This window comes from Silurus meridionalis, chromosome 9 (assembly GCF_014805685.1).
Source record: "Silurus meridionalis isolate SWU-2019-XX chromosome 9, ASM1480568v1, whole genome shotgun sequence".
Classification (NCBI taxonomy): Eukaryota; Metazoa; Chordata; class Actinopteri; order Siluriformes; family Siluridae; genus Silurus; species Silurus meridionalis.
Genome location: NC_060892.1, coordinates 23,168,801 through 23,191,270, shown reverse-complemented (window position 1 = coordinate 23,191,270; position 22,470 = coordinate 23,168,801). Strand labels below are relative to the sequence as shown.

The 22,470-nt window shown below is 36.6% G+C and overlaps 2 protein-coding genes across 5 annotated transcripts; both read left to right on the top strand.

The window, feature by feature from the left end:
- Nucleotides 1-3,887: 3,887 nt before the first annotated feature.
- glrx2 (glutaredoxin 2) lies at nt 3,888-8,444 on the top strand. Of its 4 annotated transcripts, none has more exons than XM_046857858.1 (4): nt 3,888-3,906; nt 6,276-6,348; nt 7,822-7,998; nt 8,153-8,444. In XM_046857858.1, exons 2-4 carry the CDS (start codon nt 6,283-6,285, stop codon nt 8,276-8,278), a joined length of 369 nt encoding a protein of 122 aa, XP_046713814.1. In that variant the 5' UTR covers nt 3,888-3,906; nt 6,276-6,282; the 3' UTR covers nt 8,279-8,444. The 4 variants fall into 4 exon arrangements, with proteins under 4 accessions (XP_046713814.1, XP_046713813.1, XP_046713811.1 ...); XM_046857857.1 differs by lacking the exon at nt 3,888-3,906 and adding an exon at nt 5,425-5,526; XM_046857855.1 differs by lacking the exon at nt 3,888-3,906 and adding an exon at nt 5,709-5,867.
- Nucleotides 8,445-9,135: 691 nt separating this feature from the next.
- On the top strand, nt 9,136-20,755 carry uchl5 (ubiquitin carboxyl-terminal hydrolase L5). Its single transcript, XM_046857853.1, has 11 exons — nt 9,136-9,360; nt 12,107-12,170; nt 12,840-12,945; nt 14,631-14,756; nt 15,880-15,941; nt 17,491-17,621; nt 19,478-19,541; nt 19,626-19,728; nt 19,895-20,008; nt 20,197-20,295; nt 20,527-20,755. The coding sequence occupies exons 1-11, from the start codon at nt 9,285-9,287 to the stop codon at nt 20,569-20,571; spliced, it is 990 nt and encodes a 329-aa protein (XP_046713809.1). The 5' UTR covers nt 9,136-9,284; the 3' UTR covers nt 20,572-20,755.
- Nucleotides 20,756-22,470: the final 1,715 nt, after the last annotated feature.

Here is a 22,470-nt window from a genome sequence, read left to right as displayed (position 1 = left end):
TTCTGCCTTGCCAGTGTTTCATTTCTTCTTTGTTTTGCTACATAATTAGGGCAACTGTTTTCAGAGGAATTGGAATCATCTTTACACTTCATCTAAATCATTCTTGAATTTTGCACTAAATACTTTCTCTATGCATTAACACTTTTGCACTTTTGCACTACACTTAATTTGTATGACACAAAAGTCCTCTGCTCTATGCTTCTAAGCTTTCTCTCTCATGATTCTCATCTCTACCCTTTTTTAAGCTGTTGCTCACTGAAACACAGAACAGTCATTAACAAAATGTTTCTAACACTAACTTTTTCCAGCCCAGGGAAACCAGCACTCGACCACACCCCTACTTTCACATATGCCCCTTAGATAAATGTTTTTTTAGGGTCTATCATTTTGAGGTAGAAGAAATCATGGGTATTGTACAGTAAAAAGCCATAGATTAAGTGTAAGAAGTGGTCTGCATTTGGTTACACATTTGTCCCACAATTGTGAATGCAACTTTTATTATATTGTATATATAAACTTTTCCTTGTAATCTAGTGTTCCGCTGTAGATTTATCCATTGATAGAGACTGAAAGCACTTTCATACGTCTAAATATTTATATATATATAAATTATTGGCACCCCTGATGTTAATACTTTGTACAACCTCCTTTTGCCAACAAGACAGCACTTAATCTCCTCCTATAACATTTCATAAGATTGGAGAACACAGAGAGAGGGATTTTTGACCATTCTTCTTTGCACAATCTTTCTAGATCATCCAGTGTCCTGGGTCCTCTCTTATGCACTCTTCTCTTTAGCTCGCCCCACAGGTTTTCGATTGGGTTGAGGTCTGGGGACTGAGATGGCCATGGGAGGACCTTGAGTTTGTGACTGCTGAACCACTTTTGTGTAGATTTTGCCACATGTTTTGGATCATTATCCTGCTGAAAGACCCAATGACGACCCATCTTCAGCTTTCTGGCAGAGGCCATCAGGTTTTATTTAAAATATCCTGGTACTTCAAAGCGTTCATAATGCCATGCACCCTAACAAGGTTCCCAGGGCCTTTGGAAGAGAAACAGGCCCACAGCATCACAGATCCTCCACCATACTTCACGGTGGGCATGAGGTGCTTTTCGGCATACTCATCTTTTGTTTTACGCCAGACCCACTTAGAGTGTTTGTTGCCAAAAAGCTCAATCTTAGTCTCATCTGACCAAAGCACACGATCCCAGTTGAAGTCCCAGTACCGCTTAGCAAACTCCAGGCGTTTACGTTTGTGAGTGTTAGTGAGAAAAGGCTTTTTCCTTGCATGCCTCCCAAACAGCTTGTTGGCATGTAGAGAGCGTCTGATGGTTGTTTTGGAGACTCTGTGACCCCAAGATGCCACTCTTTGATGCAATTCTGTGACGGTGAGCTTGGGAAATTTTTTTACTTCTCTTACCATCCTCCTCACTGTGCGTTGTGGCAAGATAAACTTGGGACCTCTTCCAGCCTTGTTTGTCACTGTTCCAGTTGTTTTAAACTTCTTAATGATTCCTCTGACTGTAGATACCGGCAAGTTAAGGCGAGTGGCTATTTTCTTGTAGCCATTGCCTGACTTATGAAGGTCGACACACATCTGCCTTACTTGAATGGTGTGTTCTCTTGTCTTTGCCATGTTGACAAATGGGTAAGAGAATTAGGCCTCTGTGTCACGTCATATTTATACCCCAGGGAAACAGGAAATCATGAATTACTAATTAAAAGTTCCTAGATACCCTGACCAACCTTAGCAACTACAGAAAAATATATAAAAAAAAAACAATTAAATTTTTCAGAGGAATTGTTAGGGGTGCCAATAATTGTGGGACACATGATTTCAATTTTTTTTTTTTTTCTAAATGTATGATTTTTTTTACCACCAAAGTTATGCAAAGTTATCTTAAACAGGGGTGCCAATAATTGTGGAGGGCACTGTATATATGTGTATGTGTGTGTGTGTGTGTGTGTGTGTGTGTGTGTGTGTGTGTGTGTGTGTTTAAAAGCAAATGTGTTCTGTGTTTAGCTGATTATGTGGTTAGTTATCTTTACAAAATAATTTAATCATAAATTTTATTATGATAATAATCCATATAGTGTTTCAAATTTTTTTACTTTAGGGAATATTAATTATTGATTCATTTCAAACGCAAAGTTTGTTTTGTTATAATTTGCCTCTAAAGTATATTTCAAAGAAAAGTTGATCAACCCTCCATTGCTGCCTCCTCTCCAGGGAGATTTCATTTACTGAGAAGCAGCAGGCAGCGAAATGACTGGATGTTTCATTGCCATGGCAACTGGCTATTGATCTGTACAAGTGTGTACAATTTCGGTGTGTGTGTGTGTGTGTGTGTGTGTGTGTGTGTGTGTGTGTGTGTGTGTGTGTGTGTGTGAAGGGGTGAAGGGGGGCTGGGTAGTCACGGAGAAAACAGCCTGTGTCACTGTGAGAGGAGAACAAACACAAAGCATAAAAAATAGATGAAACAGAACAAATATTGGTAAAGGGGTGACTAAGATGATTGTTTATTAATGACGCAGGACATCCACCTAGTAATGCATTACAGTAGTGTATTCTGGAGGTCATTAACGCATGGACGAGCTTCTCTGCATCAGATATAGACAACATGTTTCTTAACTTAGAAATATTTCTAAGGTGAAAGAAGGCTGTTTTTGTAACTTGGTTGATATGATATTTGAAAGACAAGTTGCTGTCTAAAATAACTCCCAGGTCTTTTACCGTTGAACTAGTGGTTACAGAACATCCGTCTAAATGCAGGTTGAAATGCTGGAGCTTCTGTATACTAGTTTTTGGGCCGATGAGCAAAATCTCAGTGTTATCAGAATTTAAAAGTAGAAAGTTATGGGTCATCCAATCTCTTATTTCCTTAACACACTCAGTTATCCGAGTTAATTGAGCTGTATCGCCTGGTTTAGATGAGATATATAGCTGAGTATCATCAGCATAACAATGGAAGCTAATTCCATGCCTTCTAATAATATTTCCTAACGGAAGCATGTATATTGTGAAAAGCAGGGGTCCTAGAACTGAACCTTGCGGCACGCCATAATTTACTTGCATTAGCCTGGATAGCTCTCCATTTAAATCTACGATTTTTTGTATAGTGCTTTTAACAATGAACCTTGTCTTAAAGCAGCTTTACACAGATAATGTGGTGATTAGGAATGAATATGTTCTTTATAAGTGTTAGTTTGTGACTGTGGCAAGGAAGGACTCCCCGAGATGGCAGAAGGAAGAAACCTTAAGAGGAACCAAACTCAAGAGGAAACCCATCCTCATTGGGGTTGCACCGAATGTCCATTTATTACATATAAACAATGTTGAGGTGTGCACACAAAGTCACAACTCCCCCACAGACTCTTTGTTTACACAATTCCAAATCACTGTTTTCTCTCTTGTAGTCTTAACTAGATCGCCTGGATACAGTACTTCAGGTAAGCATTTAATGTTCTAAATGACATTTGTCAGCTTATTGTCTGATTTAAGAGCTTAGCTTTCTGTTCTGTTCCAAACTTAAAGACTATGTGTTAATAATTTTGTTTTGAAAGCTCCGTGGTTTAAAAACGGATATGCCACCAGATATGCTTTAGGACCTGACATGTGCAGTGTAACTAACTCTTAGAAAAGAGTTAGTAAGGTAATCCTTTTGAGCTCCATTTTGTTTGGTCTCTTCTGCCCCATACGGTATAGTCCTTTAACTCCGCCCCATACGGTATAGTCTTTTAACCCCGCCCCCATACGGTATAATCCTTTGACTCTGCCCCCACTAGTTAGTGTGACGTACACCATGGTAAAGGAAAGTCATGTCGTTTAAATGCTCTGAAATCGTACAAGGTTCTTAAGGAAAGTAAGGGATAATTAAGCACCTAGCTGGAACGGGAACAAGGTACTATGATTGATTTGTTTAATGTGCATATGTATTAATATTTGGGTTAATCTATTTAACTGTAAAGAAGTGTTTTAATGTGTTATTATTACTTATGTCATGTGATACGTTAGAATCATATGACACTCACATCTGTGACATCATCGTGTGACATCACAAAAGGGTTTCTTTTAAATGGCTATTCATGTTTATGTTTGTAAGAGCTGATTGTATTATTTGTTATCTATCTGTTCTGTAGCTCTTACGGTGTTTCACTAAGAAAAGGTTTCTCATCAAGGAAAGGTAGATTTTGTGTTTCCCAAAGGAAAGGCTGACGGCTGAACACAAAATAAAGGCTTTTTGAAACATCAGTACGCTTCACCATTGTCTGGCTAGGGGTTAGCTACATGCAGTATCATCGTAACATGTTTGTTATTGTTTACATCTTTAAAATGGTCTACACACAGTAAAATGCAGTTTGTTGCATATAGGACCAGGCAGGAGGTCATAATGTTATGCCTGATTGGTATAGTGTATACCAGGGGTCACCAATGTGGTGAGTACCACATGAGTAGCCCGCGGGACTTTTCTAAAAATAGTTGTTTCCTACTATGTTAAATCATTGTTGATAATTATTATGAGAAATCATTAACATGATCAGTGCCTTAACATAGATGAATATCATTAATTATTAACAATAACATATAATAAAAGGTAAATTTAGCAAATTTGTAATTTCAGATCAAACTGAAACCCAGTTTCAAAAAGGTAGGTGTCCCCTGGTGTATACAGTAATTCCTACGTTTATAGCGGCGGTTACGTTCCAAAACCGCCCGCAATAAACGAAAAAAAAAAAAAAACCCGCGATAAACGGATGCCACCCAAAAAAATTGATCATTGTTAAAGCCGGAAATCATCCTCCCACACACTTTAAACACACACAGAAAACATTTGCAAGAATATAGCAAAATGAATGTTGTATAAATTTGTAGAAATATAGTACACTGTATCAAATTTATAGTGAGTACAATACAGTGAATTACAATAGTCACTATTATTTGCATTATTGGCACTAGTGGAACTCGGATTTATATATATATATATATATATATATATATATATATATATATATATATATATATATATATATATATATATATAAAACGCATATTTTTAATTATACATAGATTATATTTTAATATACTTTTATAGTTCTTTTATTTATTTTTACATTACCTTTTATGTTTTATGTTATATTGTATTTCTTTCTTTTTTACAAGTTGGACAGTCAAAAAAAAAACATTTCACTATATGTCATACTCTGTATGTGAAATTTTATTATTAAGTATTGTAAAATTTTAATTTAATTTAAATTTGATTTGAGTACATGTACTGTACAGTATGCAGATCTGTAGTACCGTAGCCTAGTAGTTTCTCTGCTTGTTTATTGGTTGAAGTGTCCACTGACGTCAGAAAGAGGCTGCGTTTAAGATGCACGTCACCGCATTCTTTACTTTCATTGGCTAAATCTGGTGCCGTACGTCTTTAACCCCGCCTTCTTGTGGCGTCAGAGGACACGTTAAACCATAAACAAGCAGAAAAACTACGGTTTTCTGTACTGAAATCTACCAATTTCTTATGGTATGTACATTGCCAAAGTAATTATATATATATATATATATATATATATATATATATATATATATATATATATATATATATATATATATATATATATATATATATATATATATAAACAGGCGTGTGTGGATTAAAAACAACTTCCGCTTCCGTTGAACCGGAAGTAAGTAAATGTCACATTAAAGGCATGCGAGGGGGCGGATGATGGCGATGTCTGCATGCTTCGTGTGATCTGTCAAAATTGAAATCGAAATAAAAAAAAAATAAATACTTACTTACATTATGCTATTGAGATTTTCAGTTGTGTACAAGTCTGGAAATGTTTACAGCTTGATTCAAAGGTCATTATCGATGTAGAACGGAATTGATCATAACGTCTGTTTAATAGTGTATCACAGTTGATTAGGGTCTTTTTTGTCTTACAGTGTTATTAATTGTATATAACTGGTGAAAGATCATGAAATGGCCAGTAACGATCTCAGATCGCAGGGATCCTTTAACGCTAATCTCTCCTTATAATCAGATGAGCTGTAGAAAATCCTCTTCACTCTTCTGCATCTTATTCAACCACTGCAAGAAAACATGGTCCAAATGAACAGCCAGTTGATTCTTTTTACAATGTTTCTGTCCTTTTTCTTTACTGCATGCTTCTCTCTTCCAGCAAGGTCCAATTCCTAAAATCTCGCTTCATAAAACTGGTTTCAATCTAGTGCCTCTTTGAACTAATCCTAATCTAATCTGTGTTACAGGTCCAGGATGGGGAATTCCACATCCACTACTTCTGGAAGGGTTTCAGACCAGGCATGTTCTCAGTTTATTCAGGTAAGCTTCGCTTTCCTTGTTGACATCTCATTTCTGATATCAGGAGATGCTTATTATTTGTCTACATTGACTATAAGGATGGGTTTGGACTGTAATTAATATCAACAGTCTTCTACAATGATTTAGGATCGCATCTTGCATTAACCATCGGCGAACAGTAAACCTTAACAATGATGGAACTGTAAATGAATGAACATACGGTGCCATCCGGATGAGGGCCAGTTTTGTTTCGTGTCTGGTTCCTCTAATGGTTTGTTCCTCATGACATCTCGGGGAGTTTTTCCTCGCCACGGTCACCTCGATTATTAGGGAAAGACTACTTTATAAATGTAAAAGATATATTTTTAACCTATTGATCTCTGAAAACCTGGATTGGGACAATGCCTATTGTAAAAACACAAATGGCTGTAAAAGACAGAGAAATCAACTTACATTTCACAGTCACTTTTTAAATAATAAAAGTATAGCGCATCTCCTAATAATTCTATATAGATAAATCATTTTTTTCCCCCCATGCAAATATGTTAATAAAAACGATGCCCCGTGATACAATTGCCAACTTGAATCCAACGCACACTTTTTCAAATAGATAGATAGATAGATAGATAGATAGATAGATAGATAGATAGATAGATAGATAGATAGATCTTTAATGCCAATGCACTGATGCGAATAGGTGAATCTTACCATTTCTGAGATATATATATATATATATATATATATATAATATATTAGGGCTGTCAATCGATTCAAATATTTAATCGCACTTAATGGCATTATTGTCATGAGTCGACTCATGAATAATCACAACTTAATTGCTTAATTGCACATTTTTATCTGTTCTAAATGTACCTTAAATAAATGCTTACGTTTTTAATACTCTAATCAACATGCGCATGGACAAATATGGATGCTTTATGCAAATGTAGTGTTTATTATTAGGGAAACATCAAGGCTCTTTGAGTCTCTTCTCTGTTCTGGCACCGAGGTGGTGGAATAAACTTCCCCTAGATGTCTGAACAGATCTTTAAGCGATGGTTGAAATCAAGAATTGTAGTCTGATTTATCTTAAGTTGGTAATCTAGTGTACCAGTGGTAATTTTTCCCTTGCTAGAGACTCAAAGCACTTTTGTACGTCACTCTGGACACGGGCGTCTGTTAAATTCCGCAATAGTAAATGTAAATGAAACCAAACCCAACATAGAGCATGAAGACAAAATATACTTAGCAATGTTTTAAAGTAATTGTGGTGTTTTAAATGGCGTAAAATTATCAGCACACCAAACTAAACTTTTGCTATGTTTCCACACGGACGGTTTTAATTGCTGTATGTGTGCATCATGGCTCGTTTTGGTGCTAGTTTTGAGACACCAGTAAAACAAATGTTCGGTGATTAGCTGCGCTAATCGAACGCTAATAAAATTTGCGTATCTTTTTCTGCATTTTATACTTCACATTCTTTTTCTCATTCAGGAAACGGTGTCTCATAACTGCATTGTTATATTCTCCAAGACGACATGCCCTTATTGCAAAATGGCCAAGAATGTGTTTAACCAAATCGGAGCCACATATAGGGTGATTGAACTGGACGAACATAATAACGGACAACAGATTCAAGACGTTTTAGAACAAATATCCGGTGCCAGAACGGTAAGAAATTTGCCATTTTGCTTTATGAATCACAGCAGTATCTCACTCACTTAAGGGTAGTTGCAGTGCATTACAGAACAATGGAACATAAAGCAAATCACCCAGTGCTTTTATATCTATGTTGGCATTGAAATTGTGGTTTGGGTTGTTTCAGGTCCCAAGAGTGTTTATCAATGGACAGTGCATCGGAGGAAGTTCCGATACCCGACAGCTTCATGAACAGGGCAAACTTTTGCCACTTATTGAGAAGTGTAACCTGTGTTGCTTGAATAACACTTGAATCATTTTAACTGGTAGGGATGTTTAGTGGGTTTAAACAACATGAAGTCAAGATGTTCAGTTGCATAAGATTTATCCAAAATGTGCAAGGAAACTGTTTATAAAGTACGGTGTTGCGAAATGATGCATCCCAAAGGTAACAGCATAATAAAAAATCTGCATGACAATAGTGATTCTTTCTTCTTTTTATAATGTACATGTACAACACGACAGAAACTCATTTTAGAAGAAATACATTATACATACTAGATATACACCGATCAGACAAAACATTATGACATTATAACGTTGTGACCGGTAAGTGAATAACACTGATTATCTCTTCATTGTGGCGCATGTTAGTGGGTGGGATATATTAGGTATATATTATATATAATATGATATATATAAGTGAACATTTTGTCCTCAAATTTGATTTGTTCAAAACAGGGAAAATGGGCAAGCGTAAGGATTTGAGTGAGTCTGACAAGGGCCAAATAGTGATGGCTGGAAGACTGGGTTGGAGCATCTCCAAAACTGCAGCTCTTGTGATGTGTTCCCAGTCTGCATTGGTTAGAATCTATCAAAAGTGGTTCAAGGAAGTGGTTCTGAATCACAGCCAGCCAACATTCATCGATGCACATGGGGAGCGAAGGGTGGCGCATGTGGTCCGATCCAACAGCCGAGCTCCTGTAACTCAAATTGGTGAAGACGTTGATGCTGTTGATGCTCGACAGGTCAGGAGTGTTTTGGCAGCAACACAATATATTAGACAGGTGGTCATAATGTTATGCCCGCTCGATGGTCATTATTATTCCTGTTCCAGACTCCAGATATCTATACTCCCGTCCACCAGATGGCGATAAACCACTTTTTGCCGTTGTGCCCTCCACAAAAGAAGAAGACGCTAGCGGGTCCCTAAGCGAATGCTTGGCAGTTTTGGAATATTTTAATTAGATCTGCATGATCGTTCTCTTATTTATTGCACGAAATCGTCTTTTTTCTTTTGCATACATCAAAAAGAAAAAATGGCCGGAAGTGCTGGAGAATGGTGTCTCATGGAAAGTGACCCCGGAGTCTTCACAGAACTGATAAAAGGCTTTGGTAAGCCCTGAGCTGCTTTTGGTTTAAAACAGAGAGAAAGAAATTCAGACTTCAGTATACTGATTAGTACAGGACGCAGAGGAGGTATTTCTTTGTATTACAATGCAGGGAAATCAGCTAATAAATGGCGGTGTGTGTTGAGTGATTCCGCTAATTAATTCCATTTCTACTAGCATAACCGCTAAATCCCCATCCAAATGGAGATGCTGCTAAATTAGTGGCCTGTTTTGCTTCGTTTCAAAATGTTAGCTTATTATTGCAGTTTTGTTAGGGGGTTGTGACTGTTAGACTTTCATATATTACTTCTGGTTGGCTCATGTTGGGCGGGACTGGTAGTTACCTGATTCGCATCATCCCTGCCCGATGATGCTTTCAGAGCTGGTCCACGCGTGTGCGGATTCATTGTCCATTCACTCATTAACGGACCAGAATCTGAGGGGAAGGGAAAAACTATATATTTATATATTAGTGGTGTAACGGTACACCCATTAGTACCGAAATTTCGGTACAGTGCGTTCGGTTCGGTGCACATGTGTACCGAATGCAATCCCTTTTACGTGCGGAACATATTTAAAATCTGAATTCCCTCAGGAACGAATTAAGCGGCGGACCGCAAGTTTGATTTATATCCGTCTCGCACTTTGAGCACATTTAAACTTAAAATCCTACACAACAATGCTCGAGGTATATAAAAGAAACTAATTAGCGTCCCTGTGGCTACTCACTACTTGGTGGAAATAAGATTTGTTTTGCGCATGCGTAAAAGAGCTAAAGAAGGAAGTGGCTAGCGGCTAATGCTAATGCTAGTGCTATGGATTCTTTAGCGTCCAACTTCAAGAATTGTTTATTCAAAAGGGAAACATTCTGACAATTCTACATATTGAGGGAGTGAACGAATGAATGATGGAAGGAAAGAAAACGGTTTTTAAGTAAGATGAAATAAGTAGAACAGTTATATAGATCACTGGTTCCCAAACGTGGGTCGCGACCACCACTAGGGGTCGCTAAAGATTTTCGAGGGGTCGCCAAGTGCACTCTTGATAAAAAAATACAATTATTGAATTTATAACATGATAAATAATCAAATAAATAAAATTAATTCTGATATTCTTGTTAATAGATTTTAGTTCGCTCCTGTTTGTTTATCAGGTAAAAAGCAGAGCCTGAAAAGAAAGTCTGTCCTTTTGAACCCTTGCATGTCGTTTTTAAGGTAACAGATAAGTGCAATGGATAGATTTTAGTATTTCCAATGACATTAAAATGGGCTGTTGTTATTCGTTCATCAGATTATGAAAAAAAGAGGAACCTTTTGTTGTGAAAATTCCTTAGGAGTATACAAGTCGCAGCTAATTGTTTGCATTCTGCTGTTTTTGCATTATAAACGCATGCAACTGTAGAGGGGCATTAAAAATGTTTAATGTTAAAATAGGGGGTCTCCTATAAAAATAAATGTATATATATATACCACGCACTATATTGCCAAAAGTATTCGCTCGTCTGCCTTCACATGCAAATTAACTTGAGTAACCTATTCTTAATCCATAGGGTTAAATATAATTTGTTTTCCACAAAGTTTAGGAGTTTGTTCATGAAATTGTACAAAATGTCTTGGTGTGCTGAAGAATTAAGTTCTTTTACTGGAACTAAGGGGCTGAACCCAACTCCTGAAAAACCACCCCACATCATAATCAGACAAGTACCGTTCACCTGGCAACCACCAAACCCAGACTCATCCATCTGATTAATTAGTCACTCCAGAGAACACGTCTCCACTGCTCTAGAGTCCAGTGACTGGGTGCTTTACACCACTGTATCCGATGCTTTGCATTGTACTTGTTGATGAAAGGCTTAAATGCAGCTACTCCACCATGGAAACCCATTCCATTTGGCTCTATGCACTGTTCTTCAGCTAATCTGAATATACAGTACAGACCAAAAGTTTGGACACACCTTCTCATTCAAAGAGTTTTCTTAATTTTCATGACTATGAAAATTGTAGATTCACACTGAAGGCATCAAAACTATGAATTAACACATGTGGAATTATATATGGAATTATATACATAACAAAAAAGTGTGAAACAACTGAAAAATGTCATATTTTAGGTTCTTCGAAGTAGCCACCTTTTGCTTTGATTACTGCTTTGCACACTCTTGGCATTCTCTTGATGAGCTTCAAGAGGTAGTCACCTGAAATGGTCTTCCAACAGTCTTGAAGGAGTTCCCGAGAGATGCTTGGCACTTGTTGCCCTTTGCCTTCACTCTGCGGTCCAGCTCACCCTAAACCATCTCGATTGGGTTCAGGTCCGGTGACTGTGGAGGCCAGGTCATCTGGCGCAGCACCCCATCACTCTCCTTCTTGGTCAAATAGCCCTTGATGCCTTCAGTGTGACTCTACAATTTTCATAGTCATGAAAATAAAGAAAACTCTTTGAATGAGAAGGTGTGTCCAAACCTTTGGTCTGTACTGTACATGTATACGTGTGTGTGTGTGTGTGTGTGTGTGTGTGTGTGTGTGTGTGTGTGTGTGTGTATATAATATATATTCTCAGAACACTGATTGTTAAAAAAAAAAAAAAAAAAAAAAAGAAGGGGGTAATTTTAGAACAATCTTTTATTTTTAAACACGGGCTACCCATTAAAATACACTTGGTTCTCTTTCTCTACCAGTTTGTGTGCCATAATGTGTCATCATCTATCCTGAATTAAGCTTCAGATAAAATAGTTATTTCCCCAATAAATCCAGGTTGCAAAGGAGCACAAGTTGAAGAAATATGGAGCATGGAGCCAGAGAACTTCCAAAACCTCAAGTAAGTTATCACATATATTACTTCTATTTATACCATGGTCTTTCTAAATACTTAAATCTGATTTGCTGGATGGATTCAGCTATTATGTCTGCAAAAGGTGGCTACTTTGACGAGTTAAAAATTTAGAAAAGAATTGTGTTTAACGCAACGATTCCATGAATTCTTTTGTATGTCCTTTGACTTTTTATTTTCTAAGTACCTCGACACATTAAAATTCATAAATCTAAATAAAAACTGCAAAAATGAAGGTGTTTCAGCTTTTAAACAGTAGTGTATATCCATAGATGTTTTTATTTTATATAATAAAACAATCAGCAAATAAAATATTAATGAAATGTATGTATATATGTATGCATGCATGTGTATGTATTAAATCTTGCTATGTTTACGCCACTGAAATAGTTTCACGAGAAAACTATTATAAAAAGGATTACAAAACTGGCATTGTAATACCAATGCTAATTAGGAAGTAATTAAAAACTGCTTTCTGTCCTGCAGTTGTCAACAAAGAAACGTTCATTCAGCACAGTCAAGCTTGTCCATACTCACAATAGTGTTACTTTGATAAGATATTTGTCCCCCAGGACTTCACATTGTTTCTATTCAGGTTTAAGCAAATCTAGCACAGTGTGATTTTAATGAACATTACCTCTTGGTTTTGTATTCCAGACCAGTTCATGGCTTAATATTTCTCTTTAAATGGCAACCTGGTGAGGAACCAGCTGGCTCCATTGTACAGGACTCAAGACTCGATCAAATCTTTTTTGCCAAGCAGGTATATTATTGCATACATTTATAACCCCAAGCTAGTTCATTCTGAGTGGTTAGAAAGTGTGTATTCATTTTATTTAAAAGCATTATTCTGTAGTTTGTCTTGAAGCTAAATCATGCTCATATGTATGTACTTACTATGGTGTAGTACGTTGTTCTGTTTCTAGATTTATTTATTATTTATTTTTATTTTTATTTATATGTTTATTTATGTAGCTTTTATGTGACGGACCAACACAAAGTATCGCATAATTGTAAAGTGGAAACAAAAAGATACATGGTGTTAGTTTTTTTTTCACAAATACAAATCTGAAAAGTGTGGTGTGCATGAGTATTCAGCCCCCCTGAGTCAATACTTAGTTGAAACACCTTTTGCTGCAAATCCTTTTGGGTATGTTTTTACCACCTTTTCACATCAAGAGACTATCATTTGTTGCCCATTCTTCTTTGCGAAACAGCTCCAGTTGTATCAGATTGGATGGAGAATGTCTGTGAACAGCAATTTTCAAGTCTTGCCAAATATTCTCAATAGGATTTGGGTCTGGACTTTGACTGGGCCATTCTATAACACATAAATTTGCTTTGATCTGATGTAAAACGATGTTTAGGGTCGTTGTCCTGGTGAACCTTTGCCCCAGTCTCAAGTCTTTTGCAGCCTCTAATAGGTTTTCTTTCAGGATTGCCCTGTATTTAGTTCCATCCATCCGCACAGCATGATGCTGCCACCACTATGTTTCACAGTGGGGATGGTGTGTTCCGGCTGATGTTCAGTGTTAGGTTTCTGCCACACATAGCGTTTTGCGTGTAGGCCAAAAAGTTCAATTCATTTTGGTCCCACAGCACCTTCTTCCACATGTTTGCTGTGTCCCCTACATGGCTTGTGGCAAACTGCAAACGGGACTTTTTATTCTTTTTTGTCAACAATGGCTTTCTTCTTGCCACGCTTACATAATAGCCAGATTGGGGAGTGCACGAATAATAGTTGTCCTGTGGACACTCTCCCACCTGAGCTGTGGCTCTCTGCAGCTCCTCCGGAGTTACCATGGGTCTTCGATCAATGCTCTTTTTGCCCGGTCTGTCAGTTTAGGTGGACGGCCTTGTCTTGGTAGGTTAGCAGTTGTGCCATACTTTTTCCATTTTCAGATGATTGATTAAACAGTGCTTCGTGAGATGTTCTAAACCTGGGATATGTTTTTATAACCTAACCCTGCTTTAAACATCTCCACAACTTTATCCCTGACTTGTCTGGTGTGTTCTTTTGTCTCACCAATGTTCTCTAACAAAGCTCTGAGGTCTTCAAAGAACAGCTGTAATTATACTGGGATTTAAGTACACACAGGTAGACTCTAATTACTATAATTAGGTGACTTCGGAAGGCAGTTAATTGCAATGGATTTTATTTAGGGATATCAGAGTAAAAGGGGCCGAATACATATGCACGCCACACTTTTCAGATTTGTAAAAAAAACTTTAACAGCATGTATCATTTTCCTTTCACTTCACAATAATGCGATCCTTTGTGTTGGTCCATCTCATAAAATCCGAATAAAATACATTTAAAAATGTGGAAATATTCAAGGGGTATGAAAACTTTTGCAATGCACTGTATATATAGAGCTGCTCATGTATAGCGAATGGTTTATGCTTGTGCCAGGGAATTGATCCAGCTTCATATTCTTGAGGTTTTAGGTAATCAACAATGCTTGCGCGACCCAAGCGATAGTCAGTGTGCTATTGAACTGCTCCCATCCTGACATGCACCTCGGTGAAACCCTGACCGAGTTCCGGGAGTTCTCACACAGCTTTGATGCTGCAGTAAGTGTGATCATCTTTATTTCCAATTTCCTTTGACACATGGACGTTCAAAAAGTCCATTGATAGCCACTAGTATATTGTATATCTTCAGTATATCGAGACCTCGCTGATATTCAGAGCGACACAGTTATATTTATTTTATTTATAAATATATATAAAATATTATATTAATAATTTATCCTTGGCAAATTACAATATAGACCCGATGAGACTGATTAGCAGTGGAGGGTTAAGGGTCTTGCAAATATACTGGTATACTAGCTTCCGCTAATATATGTGCTCTATTTGCACATCATTCTGTGAATCCATTGGTCACTGTTCACTTTATCCTGATTGCTGCTACCATATTTTTTATACTATTATAGGATTGCAAAATTCTGTTTATATTTGTTTACATTTCTGCTACTGTGCACCTTATCCTGTCACGACAGGTTTTACTGGCGGAGCTACTGCTGCTTTTATTTTTATATTTTGTGTATTTTGTATTGTCCTGCACTGTCCTGTGTTGTCTTGCACTGTCTTGTGTTGTCTCTTGCACTGTTTGCACCAGTTGCACACATGCACTTTATGTGGCGAGGATCTTAGTTCCTGGCCCTGTGTTCTTCTGTACTGTGACTGTTGTTTTTATGTTGTTTTATGTAGCACCTGGGTTCAGGAGAAACGTTGTTTCATTTCACTGTATACTGCATCAGCTATATATGGTTGAAATGACAATAAAAGCTTCTTGACTTGACTTCTTGACTTGACTTGACTATATTGATGTTAAGTGGACAAAGACCCAAATTGTATTTCTCTGTCCTCTTGTGCTTCTTTAAAACAGCATTTCCAAACTTTACATAGTGAAACGTGAGTTACTGAGTAATCTACTCAGTATGGAGAAAAAATGACTGCAGAGATTTGTGTGACTTGAGACATACCGTTGTCAGACATATACAAGGGCGCTGCAAGGGTAGTGTTTTGTCTTATATAGGCATAGTTTTGAAACAAGGCTGTGTATTATGTGCTGAATAATAAGGTAGGTTCTCTTTGGGGGGTGGTTAAATAGTAATCTCTTAAAAATGGATTGTTTCGTCTAAATACATTGTTGTTTGTTTTTTTCTGTTTTTGTCCTGTTCTTTGCAAGATGAAAGGCCTTGCACTCAGTAACTCGGAAGTGATTCGACAAGTTCACAACAGCTTTGCCAGGTAAAGCACCTCAATTTAATTAGTTACATTATAATCCCAGTTGTAACCACCCACCATGATCGTTTGTGTAGATTCTTCTTCTGTCATTTTAGCAACCTCACTGTATCACTTACCTCAAAGCGCAAATGAGCATGCAATAAATTGGTTTATGGATGAGACATGGTCATCCTTGTAGAGTATGTGCAACTCATGTTTATCTACAATCATATTCTTTCTATCTCAATTAATAAGATATGAAATACAGCCTGTCGCAGAGAAACCAGAAAGCTTACACTCTTCACTCCTGAACATTTGCCCCAAAGAACCATGACTAATCCAAAGCACTGACACTGGATACTCTTTTTATAAATATTATATAAATGTCTCCTAAAAACACGGTCATGTGCAAAGGTTTTAGGAGGGTGAAAAAAAAGTAAGAATGCTTTTTAAAAGAAGTGCTAATCTTTATTTTATGGATGAACAAAATGGGAAGTAAATGTACAAAAGAGAAATCAAAAATCAATATTTGGCGTGACCAACCTTTGCCTGCAAAACAGCACCAATTCATTTAGGTACACTCGCACACAGTTTATAAAGGAACGCAGTGGGTTGGTTGTTCCAAACACCCGGGAGAACCAGCCACAGATTGTTCTAAGTGGATATGGGCTGCCTCAAATGCTTCCGTCTATTCATGTTATCCCAGATAGACTCAATGAACTGGCCAAATTATCAATTTCCGGGCTTTGGATATTTCTTAATGGCATGTCCTGTATGTTTGGGGTTGCTGTGTTGCTGCAGAATACATTTGAGCATCTGCCTGTAGGTTCCAGCATATAGGACACCATTATTCTTGACCAAATCGTCCACTCCAGTTGCAGAAATGCAGCCTCGAACATGCAAGAAACCTCCACCATGCTTCACTTTTGCCTGCAGACATCTATTTTTGTATTGTTCTCCAGCCCTTTAACAAACAACTTGCCTCCTGTTACAAAACTTTAAATCCATTTGTATCCAAATATTCGACATTTTAATTAAATAATTCAAATTTCCTATGTTATTTTGTGCATAGTTAAGGCTTTCAGCCTTGTTTCCACATAGGAATTATGGCTTTTTGGCCACAATTCTTCCATGAAGGCTACTTTTGGCTAGACTTCTCCAGGGCCCACTGGACACACACAGACTTACTCACACAGACACTTATAAAGAGCATCTAATTCATTTTTATCACCACATTTTTGTGTAAAGCTGCTTTGAGACAATGTACATTGTAAAAAGCGCTATAAAAATAAAAATGAATTAAATAGAATTTAAATAGAAGTTCTTTGCTGAAGGCTACCACTGGTAGGGAAGAAAGCATGGTGTGTCTTTCATCTGCTGCATCACGTTTCCTTCCTCAACATTGCTCATATTATTGTGCTTGTTAAAAATAGCATGAACAGCACATCTTGTCTGATTTTAACCCATTGCCTGAGAGAGACCTCGCTGATGCAGTATAACAGTAATTTGTAGTACATTTTTTGTGTTAAATCCAGTTATCTCTCAAATATGAATCATTTCAATTTCCTTTCAGGCAGCAGATGTTTGAATTTGATGCAAAGTCATCAGCGAAAGATGAAGATGCATTTCATTTTGTGAGCTATGTGCCTGTGAACGGTCGACTGTATGAATTAGACGGACTTCGTGAAGGACCTATCGACCTCGGTAAAGACGCATCTCTGTATCCTTGTTCCATTCATTAAACGTCCTATCCCATCCGTCTTTATTCTTTCAGTATTTCCTTCTTTGATTCCTTTCTTCCTTCCCTATCTGTTTTCTTTCTTGCTTGCTTTATTTTCCTAACTGTTGCGCTTAACAGCGTTTATCTCTCAAAGTTAGCTTTGGTCAAATCTGATTTTAAGTGGGCCTATTGCAGATTCCTTTGTCTACACTATATTAGCTATACAAAGTGTGTATCTGGATGGAATGCATGTAAATTCCTAGTTTGACAGCAAATTAGCTGTAAAAATAGCACATGCAGTAAGTGTTGTTTTAAGAACATAAATGTTTTTATGTTCTTAGCTTTGTTCAAGTGAATTTCATTCTTCGTTTGAGACCAAAGGTTTAAAGTAGATTTTAGGTCAGGAGCCTGAAAAGGGTCTTTACAAATTTACGAGATGTTCTGGGTAAGGGCTTTTTAAAGCAACACTTAAAAAAAAAAAAAAAAAAAAAGTGTTCCACAGAGTGATTATGATTTTGGGAAGGGGATCATAATCGCAGGTTTGCGCTTATAGATTGTTCAAAAGTACATCATGTTTAAGACACATGCTTGCAAAATAATGGGCAGTTGTATCATTATAAAAAAAAAAAAATTAAATTGCTTATGGTTAGATTACTTTCTGTAATTAATTAAATTTTTAAGTTGAATAAGCCACTTCCTGCTCAGTGCACTTGAGATGGTTGCCAAGTGACACACAAAGACACCCTAATTAACCCTAGATAGCAATGTTTTTCCAAAGTTTATTCAGAGAAGAACAAATGGTTTCGACAGCAGCATTTGGTTTTACAATCAAAATGGAACACACTTTTAACAACAGACATTGCATCAAAGCAGCTTTACAGAATGAAATAAATTACGAATATGAATCGCAATAAATTTGGGCCTGTACGTTTTTACCTAATTAGTAAACCAGTGGCAACACGTGGAAAGAGAGAAAAACTTCCTGAGATGGTGGAAGAAACCTTGGGAGGAACTAGGTTCCGAAGGGAACCCGTCCTCGTCTGGGTGACCATCCAGACAATAAAGAAAACCCTAGAAGTTTGGAATGTATAAAATGGACAGAAATAGTTGGCTATTGGGGTGTAACCCTATCACCTATATACACTTCCATTTAATTTTTTCTTATTTAGATTTAGTATCTTGTTTTATTAGATTTTTTTAAATTCTTAACAATATTTCATTGTCCGAGACAATTATGTCTATTTAAATGTAGCTCATGCTCTTTCAAAGGACTGTCAAAGGAAAGTGTTCTGGCATACATGAGCTATCGGATAGTATCCCACTACTGATTTGGGAAAGAGAGAATATCACCACTCTCATCCATACAGCAGGCCTTAAATTGGTACAACATCATGATCCAGACTCTCAAGCTCCTCCCCACTTTTTATTTATTTATTTATTTATTTAGAGTGCAGTGCAGTCCAATCAGACCTCTTTATTAATGTACATTAAAGAATAAACATTAATTTAAATTGTAATGAATATAAACTTCTCCAATTGCTTAGGGCAGCAAATGCCATTAACCATTTTGACTTCAGGGGTCCATCAGGGAACAGTTGATAACTTCAACAATGATCTAACATTTAATGAAAGGACATTCAGTGTCACCCAGATGAGAATGGGTTCCCTTTCATGTCTGGTGTCTCTAAAGGGTTCTCTCAAATTTGGGACAAAGTCCATCATTAAAAGTGCTATACAAAAGAAGAATTGAATTAATGTCCGTTCCAGTGAGTTTTCTCATATTTGTTTTTGTATAACAGTGTATAAGAGTTTCAAAGTGTGTTCATTTTCTTTTATTCAGGCACTTGCAACCAAGATGATTGGATCAGTGCAGTTCGGCCAGTAATTGAGAAAAGAATACAAAAGTAAGTCTTGTACTTAAATTATAAGTCTATGTTTTATAAAAGAGGGGATGTGTGCTTATTTTTTCTTGTACCTTTGTTACCCAGATACAGTGAGGGAGAAATTCGTTTCAACTTAATGGCGATTGTATCTGATCGCAAGATGATTTATGAGCGTAAAATTGCTGAGCTGCAGACTCACCTAACTGAGGTAGGAATTTGGCTGATTATACAGTATGTGTGTGTGTATGTGTGTGTGTGTGTGTGTATATATATATATATATATATATATATATATATATATATATATATATATATATATATATAAAAAAATATAAATATAATAATTTTAAACTACATTGTCATTGTGATCACAGGAAGAACCAATGGACACGGACCAAAGTGCTAATCTCCTGAGTTCCATCCAATCAGAGATCGCCAAGTACCAGCTCCTGATTGAGGAGGAGAACCAGAAATTAAAAAAGTATAAGGTATGTTCAAATTTTTGCATCTTTTTGCAGGACCTTTAAATGAAAAGGTTTGCTACCTCTGATGTATACATTATGATGCACAATATTCTGATTCACCACAAAATGGAAACATCACCCTATTAATGTGAATAACTGTGCTTGGACCCAACATCTATATATTTTTTTTCTTATTTCTGTCATTATTATAGATTGAAAACATTAGAAGAAAGCACAACTACCTACCTTTCATCATGGAATTACTGAAGACACTTGCTGAATATCAGCAGTTGATGCCATTGGTTGAAAAGGTACGTTTATTAAATGTATTATCATTAGCGTTTGATACAGGATACGTTGCCTGATCCTTCATACTAAAACATCTGTTTATAAAAAAAAAAAAAATCTGTAAAATCTTTTTGAATGTATGCATTATTACAGTAGTTTCGAATGGATGCAAACATTTTTCCTGTCATTTGGTCTTTCATTTACAGATTGTTTGCACCCTAAGTGACTTTTATTTCTTTTTTTTTTTCCATCAGGCTAAAGAAAAGCAAAGTGCCAAAAAGATTCAAGAAGCAAAGTAGCAACAACACATACACAGTAATTTGTCATTTTTCACCATATCTATCAATGTATTTTTCCATATGTAATTATGATATGACCCCTAGAAACTGAACTCAAGTGTGGTGCTTGCTGTGATGACGTTCATAAGACTTCATGTTTGCATGCACAAAAATGTTTAAATAAACCTGTCTAATTTTCATAAAATTGTACTTGTGTACAGCGTGTGCGTTTGTACTTATTTATTTATTTTTATTTATTTTTTTGGGAGGGAGGGGGGTCCTGGTTTATTTAATCAAATGATCATTTAACCTTTGCTCAGATACCATAGCAACATGAACTGCCTGCCCAAAAATGAACACAATTTTATTTACTGTTTTTTAAATAAGCCAATATGATTTACTTTTATTGATGTGTTTCTACAATTCTTTTCACTCTAAATAAAGCAGTGTGTAGTTTTGTACATCTTGGCAAACAATGTCCTGGAAAATACTTTTTTCTTCTTTTTTTTTTTTTTCTTCTTGGCCAAAGGTGAATGCTTAAAATGAGTGGAATTGGGAAAAGCAATTTCCAAACTATTATTATTAAAACATTGAAAGGACTGGTGAAATCTGGAATTAAAATGTGGTCAGAAAAAAAAAAAAAGGTGAATTGCAATGCTGAGATTTTTATTGGGAGTGATGACGGTGGACAGGATTAGAAATAAGTTTATTAGAGGGACAGCCCATGTAGGATGTTTTGGAGAAGAGGTGAGATTGAGATAGTTTGGATATTTGCAGAGGAGGGACATTGGGTATAACCGTAGGAGAAGGCTGAGGATGCAGCCACGGGGAAGGAGGAAAAGAGGAAGGCCAATGAGGAGGCCTGCATTTCAGCTGCTTTTTGGCATGCACACACACAGATTATCCTGATCTCATGTCTAGCAATATTTTCTGTTATTTCTGATGTAACAAACCCCAAAATGTCAATAAATGTAATACAATAATAAAATATGACTAGTTAACTGTAAATGACCTTTTTCCCAAACTTAGACTATCATTGTTTTGAAATATATTGATTGTGTGTAACCAGTCGCATTAAATAAAAGATAGATATCTTGCCAAATAATTCTGCATTTGGTAAAAGTTACTGCAAGCCTGCTGCCAATTCAATCACCAAGAGCACAACTGGCAATCCTGAAAGGGGTGAAGAAATATTAAAAGGTATTAGAATTTTATGCTTAGAAAAACACAGAACTATGGTGTTAATGCAATGAAGCCACTGCACAAAGGAAAGTCACTGCACTTCAAAAAATACAACTATTACACAAGCTTGCCAAAAAACCCCACAAATGTTCCAGAACATCTATGAAAATGTGTGCAGATGAGAAAACCAACACCTTTGCATGGTGAAGAAGTGGCAACTCGATGGATAAGGTATTGGAGTTATGCTCAGAAGGTTGCGAGGTAAAATCAAAGCTACAGGATGCTGCCACTACTGGGATTATAAATCTTTTTAATTTTTTTTTAATGAATGAGAATGCAGCTGTTTATATGCTCAAACTGTCCATTGATTATAGTTCCTTTTTTTAGGGTAAATGTATAACTTAATATCATTCCATTTGTATAGTGAATAGAGAATTTTTTGTTGTTGATGCTGTTCTCTTTTTGCTTTTAGTCACTTCCATAACAGGTCCATAAAATAACAGGTTCCATTCTTTAATTTTTTAAAACATGTCAAAAGTGACTGCTGTGAATAAGATCAGATTAACATACATTAGATACACATCTTTGTATGAGTTTAATTAATTACATATTGATAGTAAGACCATCATTCAAACACAGCACACCAAAAATCTAAATCTGACTCACACATACTTTTCATCTGCAATGGCCCTGAAGAGAGCTTTCTGGAATATTAATCAATTGGTTGTAAGGCCAACA